Raw genomic sequence first — 23,304 nt, 5'->3', positions numbered from 1 at the left:
AAGAATCAGTGGCATCTACATCTGCAGAACGTGAAGAACCAGCGGCATCTACATCTGCAGAACGTGAAGAACTAGTGGCATCTACATCTGCAGGAAATTATACAACTTTGAAAGCGAATTCCCCGTGTTTAGTAGACATGCCGTACAACATGTTTGGAATCGACAGAAGTAACATATCGACTACGAACAGACCTCTGGAACCTAATTCGTTCGTAAGTACAGGAGTCCCTGTATCAACGGGACCTTTTTTTTAAACCAGTGTTTGCATGTTCTACCACGAGCATGTGTGGTTAATGCAGACATGACGCCTTGCGATAGGTGTCTCGTTCTTTTGAAAATCTTAACACCTCCAGTATTGTTGCCGGAAAGGTCAAAGCCTATTCTTTTTTCAAGACACTAAGCGCGATGTCTAAACCAGCCCTCAGTTTGCTTGCACTGAATCGGTGGTTGCAGGAATTCCGTGCTACCAGAAGGCTGTGGCACTGATGGGTTGTGTTAAAAGAAACGTAATGTTTTTAATGTGAAGATATATATATAGATCAAATAAGAAAGTATTACCCATTAGGTTGGGGGCTGCAGGACGACTTGCACAAGTGTGGAGCTCATAAGCTACGGTGACGAGATGTTAATTATACTCTTTGGTTTTTTCGGTAAAGTCACGTAGGTAAAAAATGTAATAAAAGAAAACAACAAAATTAAATCACGACGTTTCAGGCGCAACACAAGCGTCCTTCTTCAGGTGTTAATTACCTCGCCTGGTATACAGGAGGTCGTATATTTGGAGTTTGCACGTTCTCCCCGTGGTTGCGTGGATTTTTCTCCGGGTCCTCCGGTTTTCCCCTCCCCATTTAGAAACATGCATGTAGATGATTTGCCTGCTATAAATGTCCACACGATAAGCTACTTCGTTGAGCTATCATCTGTTACAGCCAGGGTCACTTCTGAAAAAGAGTTGTTTCGCTCAGTGCGCCTTACCTGGTAAAATACAAAACATAGTTTAGTTTCCCAGGTGTTTTTTGCCGCTGTTACGACGGTTCGGCTTCGCCGATTTCATACATTCCTCTTACACTTGCACTCAACCGACGCTTTGCAATGCGGCTAAAATTAGACGGGGCGCGAATACAAAAGCCTTCTAGGCTTTGAGAAGAATCTATATTTTTTTAAGACCGGTGTTGTTTAGGTCACCACTGTTCTACTTACCCCCCTCCCCCATTGCCCATTGTTGTATTCACTATCACCACCACATTTACTGAGAACCGCTTTTTGTGTTTAGTTTGTTGTGAACCCCCCTGCCCTCCGACACCCCCGATTAGCAAGGTTGGCTACGTACGGTGCAAAAGAAGTTCAACGTACATACAGTACACGTACAGATGTCAACAGTGTTCCTGCTACGGAGAGACTTTCGCCCTGTAAGGCCCACGAAATCATTTGGTGTGGCCCTGCAGGCGGGACTCGAAATTCAATAAATCTAGGAGCAAACCTGCTAGTAGCAACATCATCAATACCAGCCAACATCACACGCCTCGCCAAAGAGAAGCAGTTCCAGCCATCGCATTAGGGGTGAGTTAATAAAAATGTTTGACCAAATATAACAGGCAAATTTTTAAGTTGATACTTTTGTATGGCCCGCGAATGATGTTATAAATATCCAAATGGCCCTTGGCAGAAAAAAGGTTCCCCACCCATGCTCTATGAGTCTATGGGAATGTGCAATTTCCACCCCTGGATCAGAGCCACCAGCAAAATGTGGGTGCCTCCCATTGGTTGCAGACACGTTCACCAAGGATAGGAACATTTTTACGACGGGGAGTCTAAAAAAGAAACCAGTTTGTCTTGCTTTTTGTCTTTTATAGTCACGATGTGGTATCGGTTACACTTCAAGCTGACACCACAATGGGAGTAAATTGCAGGGAGATAAATTCAGAGGTGGGATTTATTATGTTTGGGCAATCCGGAGGAAAAAGAAAATCAATTTCGACTGCCCTTACTGCCAAGCAATAAATGGCACGGCATTAGTGACAACACACCAACGCACACAGCCGATTGCACCAAATCATTAGACGCTCTCATGGTGGAGTATGCACGTTCGCCTTGTTCTTTCACGCCGTAACGTAGCCAGCCGTGCTAATCGGAGGTGCCGGTGGTAAGGACAACAAACTAAACGCAACAAAGGATTGTGGGTAATAATACGTTGACTATGGGGTTGTTTCCCCCATTTAATAACATTGTGGTCCATCAGCCGACGGGCTTTCGTGGATACAATGGCAGAACCAGGATTTTCAGGTGGGGGGGGGGGGGGGTGCAACCCCTCCAGAAATAAAAAATGATAGAGGAGTTGTTAGTAAGTAAGGACTTGTCCCTTGCTTTTTATTCGACGCGTGTTCGGTGATGCTGTGTGATCGGCATCGCTCTCGCTGAAGGTGTTTGATGCCTTCAGGGAAGTCGTGTCCTGTATACGCAACTGCGCACAATTTTGTGAGTCGCTTATTGCCAATTATGGACTCAGACTATCGTCCTATCATCTCATAGAGTCCCTGGCACGTAATAATATGCTACACAGTGGCAGTGAGGGTCGCAAAATGCCGATGTATTACTAATAAACCCGAATGATCCGATCGAAATCCCTAATTTCGATCGGATCATTGGAGGGGGGGGGGGGGGGGCACGTGCCACCCTACCCCCCCCTCCACTGGCTCCACCAGTGCGTGGATAGAACTCTGCCTTGTCACATCAGGCAGCCCAGCAGTAATTGTACGAGAGGCTTGACCAGCTGACGAGACTCAACAAGTTGAATCTGTTCCCAGCGTTTGCCTGCCCTCGTTGCGCTGTGAAGCCGGCCACCCAGGTGTGATGCCTTGGCCACCAAGGTGTGATGCCTTGGCCACCCAGGTGTGATGCCTTGGCCACCCAGGTGTGATGCCTTGGCCACCCAGGTGTGATGCCTTGGCTACGGCTCACATCAGTGGCGAGTGACATCCTCGGCAGTCCAATGCTCACCGACACTGCATTGCGAAGCATTCATCCAGCAGCGGGTTCACAAAGGGCTGTAGATACATGTGTTGATATGTGACAGAAAGGGCTTTAGTGCGGTATGTCTTGCAATCCCCATTTATTGTGAGCCAACCGTGACAACGGCAGTTAATGCACAGAGGTGACATCGCCAACGCTTGCAGCGAAATGCCATACGCGGCTTCGTGCACACGTCCCTTGCCAAGCACCAAAGAGGCACACGGACGTACCATCATCCCCTGTACGCAATGATGACCGCTCCAAGCGCTCTCTCTCTATTTATATGTGTGTGTTTGCGATCCTGCGTGCACACGCGGAATAGCTCACACCTGCACAAACTATAAATACCTCGCGGCAAGGGGCACAGGTGTAATTGCGGTTTAGCACCGTTGCAGACTGCAACCAGTTAATTGCAGATTGCACCACTGCAGGACGCAACCTTAAATTGCAGATTGCACTGCGGCATTCACCCGCGTGGAGTGAATCCTCACTTCGGCCAGGACATGGCCAAACGGATACACATTTGGGCTAAGCTATTCTGGATTAGCTCGTAAAAGCAGTCATTGCAGATCGAGTGATTAAATGTGTTGCGTTTTGTGCGTTTATACACGCCGGAGGAAAAGGAAATATTTAGAAATTATACCGGAGGAAAACTAAATATTTTAAAATTATAATTAAAATTGAAAAAATAGAAAAATTACACTTTTTTTATATTGAATATAATGTTCGTAAAATATAATGAAGCTGGAGACTCAAACAAATGCCTCAATGATGCAGCTCGTATTGTCCAAATGAATGTGGCTCACCGACAACGTTAATCAGGCAGTCGCTGCCACGTCTATATATATATTTTACAATTCGACATCCAAGCTGAGGCTTCTTGCCTGGACGGAGGACGCGGGCTGACAATGGGAAAGGCTGCCCGCGTGACGTGCAGTCGGATCGGGGAGTTGCACTCAGCCCTCTGGAATGGCATCAAGGGGCCTCAGAAAATATGCACCGCTGGGAAGGAATTTAACCGTTGTATGGATGGACCGATCCCGCCAGAGGATTGTGGAATGTCCATCCAAGGTTGACTCGGGAAGGAAGGCCATGTGACCACACAAGCAGCACTGCTTTCTTGCTCCTTTTAGAGACACTGTTGACTTATTATTTATTGTGGTTCATTAAAACCAACGTTAAATCGATATAATTAATGTGGCCAGCGAGGGTAAATGGGTTTAATTGATGACAGATGCAGAACGCTGGGTTGCGAAAAATATACAAAGAAACAAAATGACAACTCCGTTGGATTATCCATAATAGAGGTTTTTGGGTCAGATCGCATAAGTAGAAATGTGTCGTTAAACCCGCCACCACCCGACACAGCTAATTAGTAAGATTTGTCACGTACACAAAACATGCCAGTTAATTACTAGTACAGCACACCAGTGTGTTGGAGAGTAAATCCACAACATTAACATTTTGAGTATGTCATTTAGCCAGTAATTACTCTAGTCTCATTAGGCGACAGCCAGATTTGTGGAAAAATCCTCCTGTTGCGGTCCTAAAGAAACTTACAAACGATCGTCCAAATGTCCCGTTTCAATCATAAATCTTCCTGGATGAAAAGACAAGAAATCTATGGGACCTTTTTGGCAGTCCAAAACGATGAAAAATAAAAATAGGTTTTACCCTTTTCTGGCAATAAAACAGGTCTTAGGATGTTCAAACACTAAAAAGGTCCCATGATGTAGATGCTCACCCCCCATGAGATATAAATTCTGCTGATACTTGTATTGCCCTGGTGCTGTGCACCTTTTGGCGTTCTCACGTCTGACACAGTTTTTCAGTTTCAGTTTCATTAATGAGGATTTACCTTGTGAGCCATTCGGCTCTTGATTTGGGTTCAACCTCAACAAACAATAAAATTACAAGATACACCTAAAATTCATTGTACACAAATCTGAACATCACATACGTAAACAATAAAATCCTACAGAAAAAGCACAACCCGTCCATGCTGCGTGCAAAAAATTCCATTTCGATGTTTGATCCCAATAACAATCATAATACAATACAGATCAAAATTGCAAGTATAAATCTATACTAAATAAAAAAAATCTGGCCAAACCAAGCCCCTCTAAAACTTACTAAAACAATGCTATATAAACAACGTAACAGTTTTCCCAACAAATGTGATTAAAAGTTTACAATAGCGACACACACAACACACATCACTAAACCCAGCATCCCTCGCTAGCTGCATAAGTCAATCCAGCCCGATTAACAACAGCAGTAGCAGCGCACTATAATAAAAATACATAATTAAGTAATATGTTTTGACCCTTTCAACTGGTACAAAAACTGACACCTTTATACAAGGCATCATGTTGGCAATAACCACAACACAAGCAGTCAAAATGCAAACAAAAAGAAACAACTCTGATAATGATATGCACTGTCCTTGAAGTTGATTGGTCCACACCCGAGACAGCTTTTCTTAGAGGAGGTTTCATAGTGTAAATGCTTACCCCGAGCTCTCAATACTCTGATAGTGTGCTGTTTTTGAGTTGTACGCCTTGTGGCGTCATCTTGAAAGGGTGAAAACCTATTACTATATTTTGCCACTGGTAAAGAAGGTCTCATAGTGTAAATACATAATAAGTACATACGTCGGTCATCTATAACGATATTTTTTATATCACTGGTGGAACAAGGCTTGCTGTCTGCGGTATAGGCCAATGAGTTTCAAAGACAATGCATATATTATCACAGCGTGTTTGTTTGCATGCACGTGTGGCTAATGCAGATTTGATGCCTTGCAGTAGCTATCCATTTGGAGTGTGAACACCTTAACACCTCCTGTTTTACTGCCAGAAAGTAAACGCAGACAAGTGACGACGGTACAGCAGAGCACGCGCACAGGGAGTGAAACAAGTGAGCCTCGCCACGAAAGAGGACACTGCCAAGCCACAGTGAGCGCGCAAAATGAAACCTTCACGTGCCGAGATCCCTTGGAGAACCAGGACTTGTGGCTTGATTGGCACGGTCACCCCCCCCCCCCCCCACACGGCCACCCCCCCACACTCCCCCCCACACACACCCCTCCACAGTCCTCCCACCCCAACACACAGTCCCCTACCCCAACGCTCCCACCTCCACTTCCTTTTAAATTATTCACTCTCATCCTGCCGGTCAATCCGCCCGCCCGCCCGCCGCTTTCTCGCCAGCCGGCAACAACCCCTGGGCATGCGAGCCGCCAAGTGCGCGAGAAACGAGCTTGGCTAAGCGAGGCGTCGCCTCCCTAACTTCCACGTGGAACAAACAACAACAACAATAATAACAACATCAACAGCTTGAACCTGTAACGCTCTGCCGCCACAGTATTCGCTCACTGTCGTAGAGAGCGAGAGAGAGAGACAGAGAGATATATGACGACTCAAGAGGAACCAGGAGGAGCCACGGACGAGCAGGATGGTAGCAAAGCCACGCGATGAGCCAGCGACAACAATTGTCCAAGATCTGCGATCCTCTGCCTATGAAGGTGTCAGCGGCCAATTAAACGAGCGTTTGCGTGTGACGGGGAGGAAACCGGAGCAGCCGGAGAAATCTCACGCGTGAGAGGAAGGGAAAAAAACCACCCCCTGTCCCACACAGACGGAACAAGTGGAGTTCCACATTGCCGTACCGCCTTCTCCAGGCGAACCAGGAAACCCGCGGTCTCATCCTGGGCACCCACTCATGGCAAATGGAGCGGGAGCTTCGCAACGTGATGTGCGCAGTGACTCCACCGTCCCTCGCTGCTGGCCCCCCACAGTGCAGGATTACAGCCAGCCGCGTGCATCGCCGCCGCCACAACCGATACCAATACCCCGCCACCCGCCTGTGCCAGGCCAGGTCACGGGACGGACCCAGGTGCCATGGGTTGGCTGACCTGAGATGACCGGTAGATGCACCAGCTGAAGCCCCTAAGGGCCACCGCCACCACCACCACCAGCGAACTGGCATCAATCACCCTTGAATCTCGTGCGGATGGATTTATGAGAGTCGGGCGTTCGAGCGATGGCCATTAGTTTCGCCCGGTGTATAATTTCGCGGACGGCTGCGCCACGGCACCTATTGTTGATGACACACTTTAAATGACCCCTTCTTAGGCCCTGTAGTGCACGGGTCAGCAACCAGCATCTCAGGGGCCGCATGCGGCTCTCTCTCTCTCTAGGCACAGCTTCGTGACCGTTATTTATAAAGGACCACCCTCTCGTATTCACCAAACACTGCATTGTGGCTCTTGAGATATTGAGGGTTTTTTGTTGTTGCTGCTTTAACCGAATTCGAATAAAAATTGCCTCTTGTTATGTTGGTGGCCGACCGCTGGCCCAGTCCCGTCATTGGGGAAGCTTCACGTGAGCTGGCGACGTTCTCGAGAACAGAAGCAAATACGGGGTGCTTCAAAAAATGTTAACACTTCTGACAATTTGCAACATTACCGCAAGAAGTGCTGCCTCCGGGCTCTGGAGACCACGTGGAGAAGATTCCAGGCCACGTGTTGACAATGATGGTGAACAAGTGGAGACTCTTTGACTTTTTGAAGCTATTAACGTTACATTTGTTATCATGTTACAGTGTTACTCTTTGGTTCTGCCGGTAAAGTCACGTAGAAAGAAAATAAATGAAATAATAGAATACGACGTTTCGATTGCAACACAAGCAGTCGTCATCAGGTAGAACTAAATTTAAGAGAGAGACAAAACACAGACACGGAGACACACAGACAGACACACAAGCAGAGAGAGACACACAACATAGACACACAGAGAGAGACACACAACATAGACACACAGACAGACACACAAGCAGATAGAGACAACACAGAGACACACAGAGAGAGACACACAACACGGAGACACACAGACACACAAGCGGAGAGAGACAACACAGAGACACACAGAGAGAGACACACAACACGGAGACACACAGACACACAAGCGGAGAGAGACAACACAGAGACACACAGAGAGAGAGACACAGACACAGAGAGAGACACACAGACAGACACAAGCAGAGAGAGACAACACAGAGACACACAGAGAGAGACACACAACACAGAGACACACAGACAGACACACAAGCAAAGAGAGACAACACAGAAACACACAGAGAGAGAGACACACAACATCGACACACAGAATCTCTCAAATGTAGTTCTACCTGATGATGACTGCTTGTGTTGCAATCGAAACGTCGTATTCTATTATTCAATTTATTTTCTTTCTACGTAACTTTACCCAAAGAACCAAAGAGTAATTCCTGCAGTCACGAAAGCTTCAACTGAAGTATGTTACAATGTATTATCCTTTATTTTCCCGTAAGTGTTAACATTGTTTTGAAGCACCGTGTACATGCAAGCGCTGAATTACTTTCTATTTATGTTCTTTAAATTTATTCATCGCAACTTGCTTACGTATTTTTTCTCTATCTTGCTGTTACGTAGTTTAAACAAAAGGATTGTTTGTTGATGTAACTTGCCGACGCCCCGTGCCCCCCCCCCCCCCTTACAGGACATCTGTGAAAAAGAGCTTCATGGGTCATCGGATTCCTCCAGGTTAAATACATATTCTGATTCTGCTCGGCATGTGTGTGTGAGTGCGCGCGCGTAAATTTAAGCAAGGGCGAAGCGATTATCCCATAGCATGCGCTCCGTCGGAGAATTATGGCGAATAATGAAATGAATACCAGCGCAGACAACGGGGGGGGGGTGTTGATTTAATTTGCCGAAATAAAATAATGTCGATGATGAAAACCTATTGTGCGATGGATTAAATGACTTTTCATTTCGCAATTGAACAAATGCGCATTAGCCGATTAGGCATGATGAAAAGGGCAATTGATCTCATCACTCACATCACCGTATTTTCATAATTGTACCATATGGCGGTGTATCTAACAACACGTGGCAAGAGCTACAGGTTTCCCCACGTGGTTACACCGTTCAGCACAACTCCGAAACTCCGACCGTCTGTTTATTGCACACATCACTGGCACGTACAAAGACAAAGATTCCTCCTACAGCCCTAACAGACTGTAGGGGCAAGTGCTGTTAGCGAGCACCTATGAAGGCTGGCACGGCACACGAGGGGGTGGGTGGTCAGCACCACGCCCGGCCGCCTTTGTCTCCCTAGTGACGATGTTGACACACCGCGCCCGGAACTCATTTAAGGCTGAGTCGACCTCGGGGAGAGCCAGGACCGGTTCAGATAATCATCACCCGTGTTGGACGTGAGTGGGAATCGAACCCCTACGGCTGGGTTCGTAGCGCAGCGTAGCGTTAACCACGACAATACAGCTCCCGACGGTCACGCACATGTTCACACACAAATACACCGGAGTAAGGCCCTACCAATTTAATCAATTAATATCAATTATTTAAGCTGTGACAACACACGCAACGTATGCCTCGGGCGATTCACGACCGCGAACTGGGATATAAATGATCAACTAATGAGGCAAGTGAGAGCAAACTTGATCTTGCTTATTAAAAAGCAACGCGCACAGTGCATCGAAAGAAGAATGCGTTTTAATCGGTGTCTATTTCCTGCAATGACATATTGATCGTAATCATGGACATTTACAAAAAAACAGACCAAGAGCTGAGATGTTACGGCATAGAAGCTTTGTATTCTGGAAAAATTTGTAAATGTCCAGCGCGGTCCACGTGACTTTGTAACCCCCCCCCAATGAATTGATTGCAAGTCCACCGTGCTATTCATTACACAGCATCCTTTCCTGCCATGGTGGATCTTGCTACGTAATCAAAATCGCATTGCAAGAATCGACTGCATCGAACGCGAGGAAGCAGTGTAAAATTGCTCCCATTTTTAAATCCGTTATATTAAGTTCACTTGCTTGCTTGCTTGCGCGCTTACGACCGTGCAAATCTTTCGGTCGTTTTTTAACCCACTTCCCGTGATCCAATCGAGCTGACATTTTGCACACAGACTCGTTGTGCGTGACAATTTATTTTCGTGAATTTTTTTTCCCCAAAATTTTACACTTTTTAGGAAAAAATAAATTATATTTAATTACCAATTGCTTAATGGTGGCAGGCAATCATCTGACCCATAGGTGGCAGCCATCTCAAGCCAGAGGACGAGAGGACTCTAGCCGCCACGCATATAAAGGATTTATAGTGAAACACTTTGGTTTTACGGGTTAATTTTTTAGTTTTTCGGCCCCACTTAAGATCTGTGAGAAATATTCATCAGGCCGACGCGCGCCTCGTGTGACGCGCGCTCATTCCGCTGATCAAAGCAAGGAATGATGGGAATGATGGCGATATGTTAACTACCTCGCCTGGTATGCAGGAGGTCGCGGGTTCGATTCCGGACCCTGACGATGCCTGCTGCTGTACGTTTAGAGTCTGTGTCTCTCTCTCTCGCTCTCCGTGGTGAGATGTTAACTACCTCGCCTGGTATGTAGGAGGTCGTGGGTTCAATTCCGGCCCCTGACGCCTGCTGTATATTTGGAATTTACGTGTCTCTCTCTCTCTCCGTATTGAGATGTTAACTACCTCGCCTGGTATGCAGGAGGTCGTGGGTTCAATTCCGGCCCCTGACGCCTGCTGTATATTTGGAGTTTGCGTGTTCTCCCCGTGGTCACGTGGATTTTTCCCAGGGGTTTACCCTTACACATTTCAAATCGACGTGCAATTTAGTGTATTTGGCTGCTGGTATGAATTTGCACGCGGTAAGCCACTTCGTTGAGCTATCATTCGTGATGTCTATAGCTCAGTGGGCCTTACTTGGTAATGTAAAAATAGCAAATATAATGAATCGACGCTTTCCTTACCTTGAGAAGTCGCCCTTTGCTTCCTGCGAAAACAAGAGACAAGTTGAGGGTAAGCGGTGGGCACACACCGAGCTGTGAGAGATGAATAACTCACTCGTGTCCACGTGATGATTGGTTCCAAGCTTACATGAAGATAAAGGTGCAGCCCTGAAATTTCCGCAGCTGGCAGAAGAGCCTCCCACTCGACAGGAGAGAGAGCGTCTCCCTAGGAGTGGAGTGTTTTCTCGATTTTATTTTTTCCATATTGGTTAACTTTACGATCCCACTATCCAGATTCAAATCCAGGTCAACAACGATGAAAGTGGTTCTTTGTAATATGTACCGGGCTTGGGCGTTCTCTAGGTTGCCTCAGCCTGAAATGAGTATCTGATGAACGACGGTTCATTTCCGCACTGGGAAGACAAAAGCGGCCAGTAGGGGGTTGCTAGCCAGACTATCCCTTGGTGTACCATGCTGGCATTAATAGGTGCTCACTAACAACACTTCCCACGGTGGTTTAACAGGTTAAACAGAGGACCTTTCTGTTATTGTCTATGCATGTATGTACATGCAGGTATGTATGTAGTGGGGCGCGGTAGTGTAGCGGATAGCGCGCTGCGCTACGAACCTGGCGAACCGGTTTCGATTCCCGCTCACGGCCAACACTCAGTGACTATTATCTGAACCGGTCCTGGGCCTCCCCTAGGTCGACTCAACCTCAAATGAGTACCTGGTGCGGTGTGTAAAGATTGTCACTAGGGAGACAAAGGCGGTCGGGCGTGGTGCCAGCCACCCGCTTGTGTGCCATGCCGGCCTTCATAGGTGCTCGCTAACAGCACTTGCCCCAACAGTCTGTTCAGGCTATACAGGGGATCTTTGTCTTTATATGTATGCACACACACGTGTGTGCTTGTCGTTGTTAATTGATTAGCGCGCTGCGCCATGAACCCGGCGACCCGAGTTCGATTCCCGCTCACGGCCAACACCAGTGACGAATATCTGAACCGGTCCTGGGCCTCCCCTAGGTCGACTCAGCCTCAAATGAGTACCTGGTGCGATGTGTAATAATCGCCACTGGGGGAGACAAAGGCGGCTGGGCGTGGTGCTGGCCACCCATCCCCTTGTGTGCCGTCCCAGCCTTCAAAGGTGTTACTCGCTGACAGCACTTGCCCCAACAGTCTATGAAGGCTACACGGGGTTTATTTTGCGTGCTTGCGAGCTTGTTGTGGGGAGCGGTGTTGCGGTGGTTAGCGTTCTGCGCTACGAAACCGACGACCCAAGTTCGATCGCCAGCATTTGGCTAAGGACAGCGGCGAGCGTTATCCGAACCGGTCCTGGGCTTCGTGTGGGTGTCAACATCGCCACTTGGGGAGACAACGTTGTCCGGTTTGTGGGGAAACAGCTGCTACCTAACGGCCCTTGCCCCATCACTCTCCGAAGCTATACAGAATTTTGTGCCAAAATATATTTCTGCTAAAGCTTCCCACGCAATGGGGAACTCGGTTCGGTTTCAAATCTCCTTCCAACGTCACGCACGATCCAGTTCTGCTTGAAGCACCCGAATGGTAAACTCAACCGCAGCACGACCGAATACTCTGAAAATAAACAAATAACAACTGCACGCACCCACCTGCGTGCACTGCACACTCTGCGCATCATGCACCTTGACAGGTTCTCATCATGCAAGATCTGATCCCAGTTGATTAATTTGCGATGTCATTTTTGAGCAATGGGATAGTTTGGCCAATGCCATTGACATTCACATTGAGACCTCCTTTGCCAGTAGCAAGATATGGTAATAGTCATAGGTAAAAACGTATTACTATATCTTGCCAGTAGCAACATATAGTAATAGTCATAGGTAAAAACGTATTACTATATCTTGCCAGTAGCAACATATAGTAATAGTCATAGGTAAAAACGTATTACTATATCTTGCCAGTAGCAACATATAGTAATAGTCATAGGTAAAAACGTATTACTATATCTTGCCAGTAGCAACATATAGTAATAGTCATAGGTAAAAACGTATTACTATATCTTGCTACTGGCAAAGGAGGTCTCATAATGTAAATGGCTCACCCCGAGCTCTCAATACTCTGATGGTGCGTTGTCTTTGTGTTGTGCGCCTTTTGGCGTCATCCGGTCCAACACCATGTGAGACTGGGCTCTAAGAAAAGCTGTCTCGGTTGTGGACCAATCAATTTCACGGACAGTGCATATCATTATCAGAGTTGTCTTTTTGTTTGCATTTTGACCGCAGGTATTGTGGTCTATGCAAACATGACTCCTTGTGAAAAAGGTGTCAGTTTTGTTGCCAATTAAAAGGGTAAAAACCTGTTACTACACCATTGATACTATTGCTTTTCTTTAGTTATGGGGAGGAGGCTGGGGGGAAGGGGGGGGGGGGATTATCCCGAGTCGGGAATCGAACCCAGGCCCTTCTCGCATCGAGGCACAGGTGGTTAAACCACCGCGCCACCATTCCTGCCTGGGCGAGAGACGCCACAGGTTGCCCTGCACCAGCGTCTTGGCCAGAGCTGCGTGCAGTTGTTGACTCGTCTATAATTCAGCGTGCGTGTCTGCAGAGTGCTCTTGAGCTTACTGCTGCCCATTTTTCCTTTTCTGAACTTGACGAGAGCATCTTCTTGGTTCTTTCGGTAAAGTCACGTAGAAGGGAAGTAATAAAATAATAAAAATAAAACATAATATATTATATTATTTTATTATGTTTTATTTTTATTATTTTATTACTTCCCTTCTACGTGACTTTACCGAAAGAACCAAGAAGATGAATCCCTGCAGTCACGAAAGCTTTAAATAGAAATTTGACGAGAGCAAGTGGCAGTCGAGGCATCGGTTGCTGATTATCGAGTGGGCGAGCGTGCGTTGTGCGGATGCCGTCGTTGCTGCTGCAGTTAGCATTTATGAATGCTTAACGCGTAGGCTGTCGCGACAAATTTCATCCGTAATGCATGTTTTTTTGTTGCATCGCGTAAATATATAAATGTGTCGTTAAACCCGCCACCACCCGACACAGCCAATTAGTAAGGGTTGTCACGTATGCAAACCGTGCCGATTCGTTACTTGTACAGCACACCGGTGTGTTGGAGAGCAAATCCACAACATTGACAATCTGAGTACGACGTTTGGCCAGTAATTACAGCCGGCATCGTCAAGCGGTAGACAGATTTATAAAACCGTAGAATAAAAAAACATGAACAAATGTAAATGTTTTATAAATATAAATGTTGTGGGTTTACTCTACCATACAAACATTACTAATTGGCTGTGTTGGGTGGTAGCGGGTTTAACGACAAATCTATATTCACGCGATCTGACCCAAAAATATCCATGATGGATCCTTATCTCGTGAACGTATAAACAAAAAGCATGCAATTAAATTTCGATTTAAAGCTTTCGTGACTGCAGGGATTCATCTTCTTGGTTCTTTCGGTAAAGTCACGTAGAAGGGAAATAATACAATAATAAAAATCAAACATAATAAAATACAATTCTCACGACGTTTCGGCCACAACGCAAGTAGCCGTCCTCAGGTAAAGAACAGGTCTGTCGGAAAGACAGCGTCCGAATAACGAAGAACAGGGCTGTCGGAAAGACAGCGTCCGAATGACGCTGTCTTTCCGACAGCCCTGTTCTTCACCTGAGGACGGCTGCTTGCGTTGTGGCCGAAACGTCGTGAGAATTGTATTTTATTATGTTTGATTTTTATTATTGTATTATTATTTCCCTTCTACGTGACTTTACCGAATGAACCAAGAGTATAAAAACATGCAGTCTGGATAGCGTAATCTGTGCCGTCTATAAACAGAGTTGACAAGTGCACGGTTTCCAGAGTGAACCGAGCACAAACCTCGTGTCTACTCTCGCAGCATTCAGTAGGATTCATGCCATAGCAACAATGGGTGGTGGCTGGGTGGGGTGGTGGCTGGGTGGGGTGGTGGCTGGGTGGGGTGCTGGGTGGGGTGGTGGCTGGGTGGTGGCTGGGTGGTGGCTGGGTGGGGTGGTGGCTGGGTGGGTGGCTGGGTGGGGTGGTGGTGGCTGGGTGGTGGCTGGGCGGTGCAGTGGTAACACTGCTGCCCCAGAGCAAAGAAGCACCTGGGTTTAATTCTCGACTGGGGTGTTTTTTTCTGTTTTGCATGCTGTCTCTCCTTGTTCTGCGTTGGTTTCCTCTAGGTGTCTCTGCTTTCCTCCGATAGTAAAAAAAACCCCATACATTTTCGATTTAAAGCTTTCGTGGCTGCAGGGATTCATATTATTGGTTCTTTCGGTAAAGTGACGTAGAAGGGAAATAATGAAAGAATAAAAATAAAACAATAAAATTCTCACATATTCTTGCCGTCGTTTTCACACCTGATCATGATTGCTTGTGTTGCAATCGAAACGTCGTGAGAATTTTATAGTTTTATTTTTATTATTTTGTTATTTCCCTTCTACGTAACTTTACCGAAAGAGCAATAATATGAAACCATACAATGTTGTCAGTATAGGCCAGATCAGTGTTCGGCAACCAAAATAACGCGAAAGAGCCAAATTTTTTTTTCGAATTCGGTAAAGGAAGACGAATATTTCACTGCGTTGTGTGAATAACGTCATGAAGCAACCCTTCAAGAGCCGGAGCCTCACGTTGCCAACCCCCTGGGCCAGATAAACATCGCAACTTTTAAAGAGACACATACCAGCAAATTATTCAATTGCGATTCACACAACAGCAACAACATCGCCCCCTACTGTGAAATCTCGGCAGGGATCCTCCTGAAGAAGAACGCTTCCTAGGTAAACGAGCGAAATCATAATAATAACAACGCCCAATAAACGAGATTTTGCCGCGATCATTTAAACGTTCCACAATGTGAATTCATACATCCACAGACTACGAGGCCAGTGTCCTGCGAATCCAGGTTCCTACTTTCGCTGACCATGTGTGAGCACGGGCACCGCGCAATTGCACGACAGCGTCCGTTCGCACGCATTTGCTGACCGGTGGACGTATGTTGAACTTCTTTCGCACCGTACGGAGCCAAACGTGCTAATCGGAGGTGCGGAATGCTTCGCGATCCAGAGGTCGACGGGGAACGCCACAGCAGTATCGATGAGCATGCCAGAGTCGAAGGTGGAGGTTGCGCGTGGTGGGGTAAAGCGTGGGTACTCCGAACGTCTTCCGAGGGCTCCCAGCCATCGAACAAAGACGGTCACTGCGTCACGTGGCCCTCAAATGCGCTGTTTTTGCGGCCGTCTGGAACGCTCTTCCATTCCGATATTAAGAAGCCACTGGAGCTAAGAAATTTTAAATCATCTAGATTGATAAACTTAATTCCTTCGAACTGCTTCTTGTGTTTAGTTTGTGGTTCTTCCCCCGCACCTCCGATTAGCACGGTTGGCTAAGAAGTACAACATACATACAAAGACCCCCCGTATAACCTCAACAGGCTGTAGGGGCAAGTGCTGTTATCGAACACCTATGAAGGCTGGAACGGTACACGACGGGATGGGTGGCCAGCACCACGCCCTGACCACCTTTGTCTCCCTAGTGGTGATGTTTACACACCGCACCGGGTACTCATTTGAGGTTGAGTCGACCTAGGGGAGGCCCAGAACCGGTTCAAATAATGGCCATTGGTGTTCGCCGTGAGCGCGAATCGAACTGGGGATGCTGGGCTTGTAGCACGGCGTGCTGACCACTACACTACCGCTCCCCACCTCTGTAAGAGTCGTGGTCATTCCAAACCTTTGCTTGCCAACCAGTGGAATGCGAACTCCGGATGGTTCCGGTATAGAAAGCCTTGGGGGAGTGTTCCGGAGAACTGTTGCAGATACTAGAATTTAGATGATAGTTTGAATTAATAAAAAAATTGTGTTATTGGTGCACGGTCGTTTCTGAGACAATGTTGAGGGTTGGCAGCGGTTTTGTGGGTTCACAAATGTGGTGAACACCCAATGGCGGAGCCACGATTTTCAGGTAGGGGGGGAGGCAACCCCTCCAGCAATGAAAAATGATAGAGTTGTTAGTAAGTAAGGACTTGTTCTATGCTTTTTATTCGACGCGTGTGCGGCGATGGCGCAGCCATCGATCGAGGGTCAAATTCGAACCGCGTCGTGTGATCGGCATCGCGCTCGCTGAAGGTGTTGATGCCTTCAGGGAAGTCGTGTCCTGTATACACAACTGCGCACAATTCTGTGAGTCACTTATAACCGCTTCGCCGTTACTTATTGCCAATTATGGACTCAGACTATTGTCCTATCATCTCATAGAGTCCCTGGCACATAATAATATGCTACACAGTGGCAGTGGGGGTCGCAAAATGCCGAAGTATTACTAATAAACCCAAATGATCCGATCTAAATTAGGGATTTCGATCGGATCATTGGGGGGGCACGTGCAACCCCACCCCCCACTGGCTCAGCCAGTGTGAACACCCATACAGGGGGTGCTCCGGTGTCCAGATATTCACTACCTCGCCTGGTATGGGTTCGATCCTGACCCTGACGCCTGCTGCTGTATATTTTGAGTTTGCGTGTCTCTCTCTCATCATCACGGTGGCTAGGAGATGTTAACTACCTCGCCTGGTAAGGAAGGGTTCGATCGTGGGTTCGATCCCGACCCTGACGCCTGCTGCTCTATATTTTGAGTTTGCGTGTCTCTCTCTCCCCGTGGTCGCGTGGACTTTTCTCTGGGCACTTTTCCCCCTCCACATTTCAGAATCGACGTGCGTTTAGAGTCGTTGGCTGCTGCTGTAACTTTCCACACGAAGATAAGCCACTTCGTGCGAGCCATCATTTGTGATTGCCAGGTCGCTTCTGAAAAAGACCTGGTATAGCTCAGTAGGCCTTACCTGGTAAAATAATAGTTTGTGGTTCAGTTTGAGTTTTTGGTCGCATTGCTCCCCTCGAGTTCCTCTCGAGGCCCTTCCACCAACAGTGACATTGAGTGCGAAATTGCAGGGCTGCGCTTTTCCCCCTCTCTCTTTAGATACGAGAAGTTGTTCTCGTGCAGTGAGCACGAGTGAAGTTATTATTTTCAATGTCATTTCCAACCAGCGTGCAGCTGTTATCGCAAGCGAACACACGCGCACTCGCAGGAAAAAAACACAGTTTGATCCGTGACTGAAAATGCGAAAGGCATTACATGTAAATGAGATGATGAACCTCGTGACAATAGCACACACAACAGCGGCTGTCAATCATCATAGTAATCATGTCTCCATGGGACTTGTGCCAGGCTAGGAGCACTTCGATGGCCATGTGGACATACAGCCATCTTATTGCAAGTACTGCTATGATACAAAGAAATGAGTGATAGCAAAATAACGGGCAAAGGTCCTCCATGTAACCTGCAGCCGACTGTTGGGGCAAGTGCTGTTAAGCGGCACACGAGGAGGTGGTCAACACCATGCCAAGTGGCGATGTTTACTACCCACCGCACCAACTATTCATTTGAGGCCGAGTCGACCTAGGGGAGGCCCAGGACCGGTTCAGATAATCGTCACTGGTGTTGACCGTGAGCAGGAATCGAACTCGGGTCGCCGGGTTTGTAGCGCGGTGCGCTAACCACGACGCTACCACTCCCCGCACACACACATATACCCGCAGGCTACAGCTTTTAAGCCAATTCTGCGCATCAGGTAGTGCATGAAAAATAACACACGCGTAGCACGGAGCACGCTGGGACATGCAGATTACATTTTTCACCCACAAATGTGAGTTCGTTAATATCGACCTCGTGTTGTCTTTGCACGCAATTGCCACGGCATGCATACGTCCACGAGATGCATACAAATAACTGAAGCCACCGGGCACACATTTAAACAAATTCTGTTGCATTTCGATGGGGGGAGGGGGGGAAACCGAAACGTCTGTGGGTAAAACACAAGAGAGACATCAAACTTGCTCCGCATGCGCGCATTCAGCAGGGAAATCGGACCACGAGCGAGGGGGCCGGTTTATCAAAAAAGAGAAAGATCCCCCGTCTAGCCTTCAAAGACTGTTGGGGCAAGTGCTGTCAGCGAGCACCTACGACGGACGGCACTGTGGCACGCGAGGGGGTGGGTGGCCAACACCACACCAAGTGCTCATTTGAGGCTGAGTCGACCTAGGGGTGGCCCAGGACCGGTTCGGGATAAAATCGTCACCGCTATCGGCCGTGAGCGGGAATCGAACTCGGGTCGCCGGGTTTCGTAGCGCGTCGCACGCTAACCGTTGCGCCACCGCTCCCCCCCACCACCACCACAACCACCACAACCAACAACAATAGCACAACCGTTTGCGTTGCAGAGGCGGCGAATACCTCTGGTGCATAACGACGTCTCGGCCGATGGGTTTGGGTTGAGATAAGACAAATCACGCGGACAGCGGAGCGCGCGGTCATTTTCTGTGAGCGAAATCAACCATCAGCGGACACCCTGTAGCGTGGAGAGGAGGAGGAGGGAGGGCTATGCCCCTCTATCGAGGGCTGAGCCCTTTAACACCAGTGACAATTCAGCTACGGTGCGTCGTAACCTCTCTGTGTTTATATTTTACACACACACACACAAGGAGAGATGGTAATAAGAGTTAGATTTCTCCAGCCAAATCTATAGCAGACACCAACAAAGAAGACCGTCTCGTTACCAATCCTGCGGTCGTGTGTGTGTGTTTTTTAGCATTTGCTCAAAGTTTGTTTGACATCCACTGCGTTGCGCCTCCCACCCCGAGTTATTTCTTTTGTATGCCCGCTAGACCCCCCACCCCCAGCCAGCCAGCCAGCCACCACCTCTCTCCCGTCCGCGTCTGCCGGCACCACCTCGAGATGAGTTCGTGCGACAGGTTGGAATGTGAAGAGAACGAGCGGGAAGGGAAAAGTCATCTCACCTGGAGGACGTAGGCGGCGAGCTCGAACGTCGTATCGCTGTCCACCTCTGTGTTTCCCTGGCTCAGAGGGAATAGAGAAGAGAAGAGAGATACACACACACACGCACACACACGAGTGAGTATGAACGCACGCACGCACCAGCTATCTGTGGCAGGCAACCAAAGCCCCAGTGCACATGCGGAGAGAGACAACCACCACCACCAACCTAACCAGCCCACACTCCACAGCTCTGCAGTGGAGGAATGTACCACTGCTCAGAAAGCACCGAGGGTGGAATGGACTGGAATGATGCGGTGGTGTTTGCGGTGGTCGTTTTCAAAGTATGTCCCGGTGCCTTTCTTTTTGGTCCAGAAATTGTGCACCAAATACGGCTCTCTTTTTTCCGACATCGTCATTGGCAACAACAGCGGTTAATCGTATCGGAGAATCGTCGGGATCGGCGGGGATGTTATTTGAAACTTACAAAGGTGCACATATTTTTTTTTGTAATGCACAAAAACCCTCGTGGCGCTTTAACAGTGGACTGGTCTGAACCAGTCACTGACCAGCACGGTATATATGCTTTTTTTTTAGAAAACACTTCATTCACCCTAAGGGAGGGATTGACAAAGAAAATCTGTACAATATTTTATTTATTTAAAGACGGGTGGGGGGTGGAAAGGAAAATTTGCCCGAATAAAATGTCTCGCACGGAGAAACTTTAATCATTTTTTTTACTCCTCTCACTTATCCACAATTCAGGTGTTATGGGTTAGATCGCGTAAATATATAAATGTGTCGTTAAACCCGCCACCACCCGACACAGCCAACTAGTAAGGCCTGTCACGTAAACAGAACGTGGCCAATTCGTCACTAGTACAGCACTAGTGTATAGTAGTGTAGTGTATAGTGTAGTGTATAGTAGTGTAGTGTATAATGTAGTGTATAGTGTAGTGTATAGTAGTGTAGTGTATAGTAGTGTAGTGTATAGTAGTGTAGTGTATAATGTAGTGCATAGTAGTGTAGTATACTAGTACAGCACTAACCGGTGTGTTGGAGAATAAACCACAAGTTTACACTCCGAGTACGACGTTTCGCCAGTAATTACAACTAGCTTCATCAGGCGACGGCCAGAGTTGCGATAAAAATGCTCCTGTTTAGTTCCTTAAATAGATGCGTAGATGTGACGCAGCCTACGCGTTAAACGTCTCTCGCTTTAGTTCCAACAAAATATTGCGACGTAGGAGAATAAAAAAGTCAGGTTGTGTTGACAAACATAATGCATTGCGGGGGTGGAGGTGGGGGTGTGATACATTTATGTATCTCTTTGTTTCACCACACGTAAATGCTCGCATTATTTCAAAACAGCAGCGGTGGCGTGGAGCAGGCACGCGTGCGTCGTGACAACTGGTGGCGGAGTCAAGAAGGGGAGCCTTTTCCCCACGAATATTTTTTAAATATTTTGAAACGAGCTCTCTCGAGTTTTTTTTTGTGAACAACGAGATATGACGTCGTTCAAACAAAACAAAGCGACGCGTGCAACGCCTTCACACGCGAACGATGCCTACACATCATCACATTCTTTTTTGTTGCCTTTAAAGTGATCCTTTCTGAGTGAAAATTAACGCGTTTCGACCCCGCCGAATTCCACCACAACTGTCAGCGTGCCCAGCAGGATGACTCCGCTGTGTGTGACACAACTCGTACCGGTCTAACCTGCTTTGTAAAATAATGCAAGAACTTACACACAGCCTACACAGACACACAGCCTACACGTACACACACACACTCTACACACCACACACACACACTCTACACACCACACACACACCACACTCCACACACACCACACACCACACTCCACACTCCACACTCCACACTCCACACTCCACACTCCACACTCCACACTCCACACTCCACACTCCACACTCCACACTCCACACTCCACACTCCACACTCCACACTCCACACTCCACACTCCACACTCCACACTCCACACTCCACACTCCACACTCCACACTCCACACTCCACACTCCACACTCCACACTCCACACTCCACACTCCACACTCCACACTCCACACTCCACACTCCACACTCCACACTCCACACACCACACTCACACACACATACACCACACACACACTCCACACACACCACACTCCACACACACCACACTCCACACACCACACTCCACACACCACACTCCACACACCACACTCCACACACCACACTCCACACACCACACTCCACACACCACACTCCACACACCACACTCCACACACCACACTCCACACACCACACTCCACACACCACACTCCACACACCACACTCCACACACCACACTCCACACACCACACTCCACACACCACACTCCACACACCACACTCCACACACCACACTCCACACACCACACTCCACACACCACACTCCACACACCACACTCCACACACCACACTCCACACACCACACTCTACACACCACACTCCACACACCACACTCCACACACCACACTCCACACACCACACTCCACACACCACACTCCACACACACTCCACACACACTCCACACACACACCACACTCCACACACACACTCCACAAACCACACTCCACACACCACACACACACTCCACACTACACACACCACACTACACACTCCACACACCATACACACACACTCACCACACCAACCACAGCCCCACCACACTCCACACACTCACCATACCAACCACACCTCCACCACCCCACACCCCCACCACACCCATCACACCCACACACCAACCACACACACACCCCACACACACCCCACACCACCCCCCACACACACCCCACACCACCCCCCACACACATCCCCCACACACACCCCCCACACACAAACACACTCCACACACACACACCCCACACACACACCCCACACACACACCCCACCCCCACACACTCCACACACAACAAGCCCTGTTGCGGGTTATCTGCCGTATCGAACACCGATAAAGGCAGCCACACTGCATTATCACGAGCAACAATGAGAGACAATTAAAAGTACGTGAATAAAACAACAGGTCTAGTATTTGTACAACTGGCACTAATCAATGTGTCATTACGTTGGCATTGATCTGTTAGGACTCGAACCGTGGTCCCAAACCCCGGCACGGCACAGAGAGAGCCGGTGGCAACCTGGGTGACTCGCAGCCACAACTGCCCATCGCGTCATGCAGCGTTGGCGTAACTCGCTAATGAACAACAACAACGACAAGTATAACCCGTAAAAACAAAGTTTTTCACTACAAATCCTTTATATGCGTGGCGGCTAGAGTCCTCTCGTCCTCTGGCTTGAGATGGCTGCCACCTATGGGTCAGATGATTGCATTGCACCATTAAGCAATTGGTAATTAAATATAATATTTTTGTCCTAAAAAGTGTAAAATTTTGGAAAAATTTTTTCACGAACATTAATTGTCACGCACAACGAGTCTGTGTGGAAAATGTCAGCTCGATTGGATCACGGGAAGTGGGTTAAAAAACGACCAAAAGATTTGCACGGTCGTAAGCGCGCAAGCGAACTTAATAAAAAATAACCCGTAAAAACAAAGTTTTTCACTCTAAATCCTTTATATGCGTGGCGGCTAGAGTCCTCTCGTCCT

At 47.8% G+C, this 23,304-nt stretch overlaps 1 protein-coding gene across 6 annotated transcripts in view; it reads right to left on the bottom strand.

Annotated features, from left to right (window-relative positions):
* LOC133355385 (FERM domain-containing protein 4A-like) overlaps window positions 1-23,304 on the bottom strand; it is a 308,322-nt gene that overhangs the window by 105,466 nt on the left and 179,552 nt on the right. For all 6 annotated transcript variants that reach the window (XM_061572640.1, XM_061572639.1, XM_061572642.1 and 3 more), the window contains 2 exons: window positions 19,684-19,740; window positions 10,837-10,859 (listed from right to left, as the gene is read on the bottom strand). In XM_061572640.1, the coding sequence (XP_061428624.1) occupies window positions 10,837-10,859; window positions 19,684-19,740 (80 nt within the window). The remainder of the gene's footprint in view (window positions 1-10,836; window positions 10,860-19,683; window positions 19,741-23,304) is intronic.

Source organism: Lethenteron reissneri, chromosome 51 (assembly GCF_015708825.2).
Source record: "Lethenteron reissneri isolate LAM-NWPU_2019-01 chromosome 51, ASM1570882v1, whole genome shotgun sequence".
Lineage (NCBI taxonomy): Eukaryota > Metazoa > Chordata > Hyperoartia > Petromyzontiformes > Petromyzontidae > Lethenteron > Lethenteron reissneri.
This window is presented reverse-complemented; position numbering and strand designations above follow the sequence as displayed.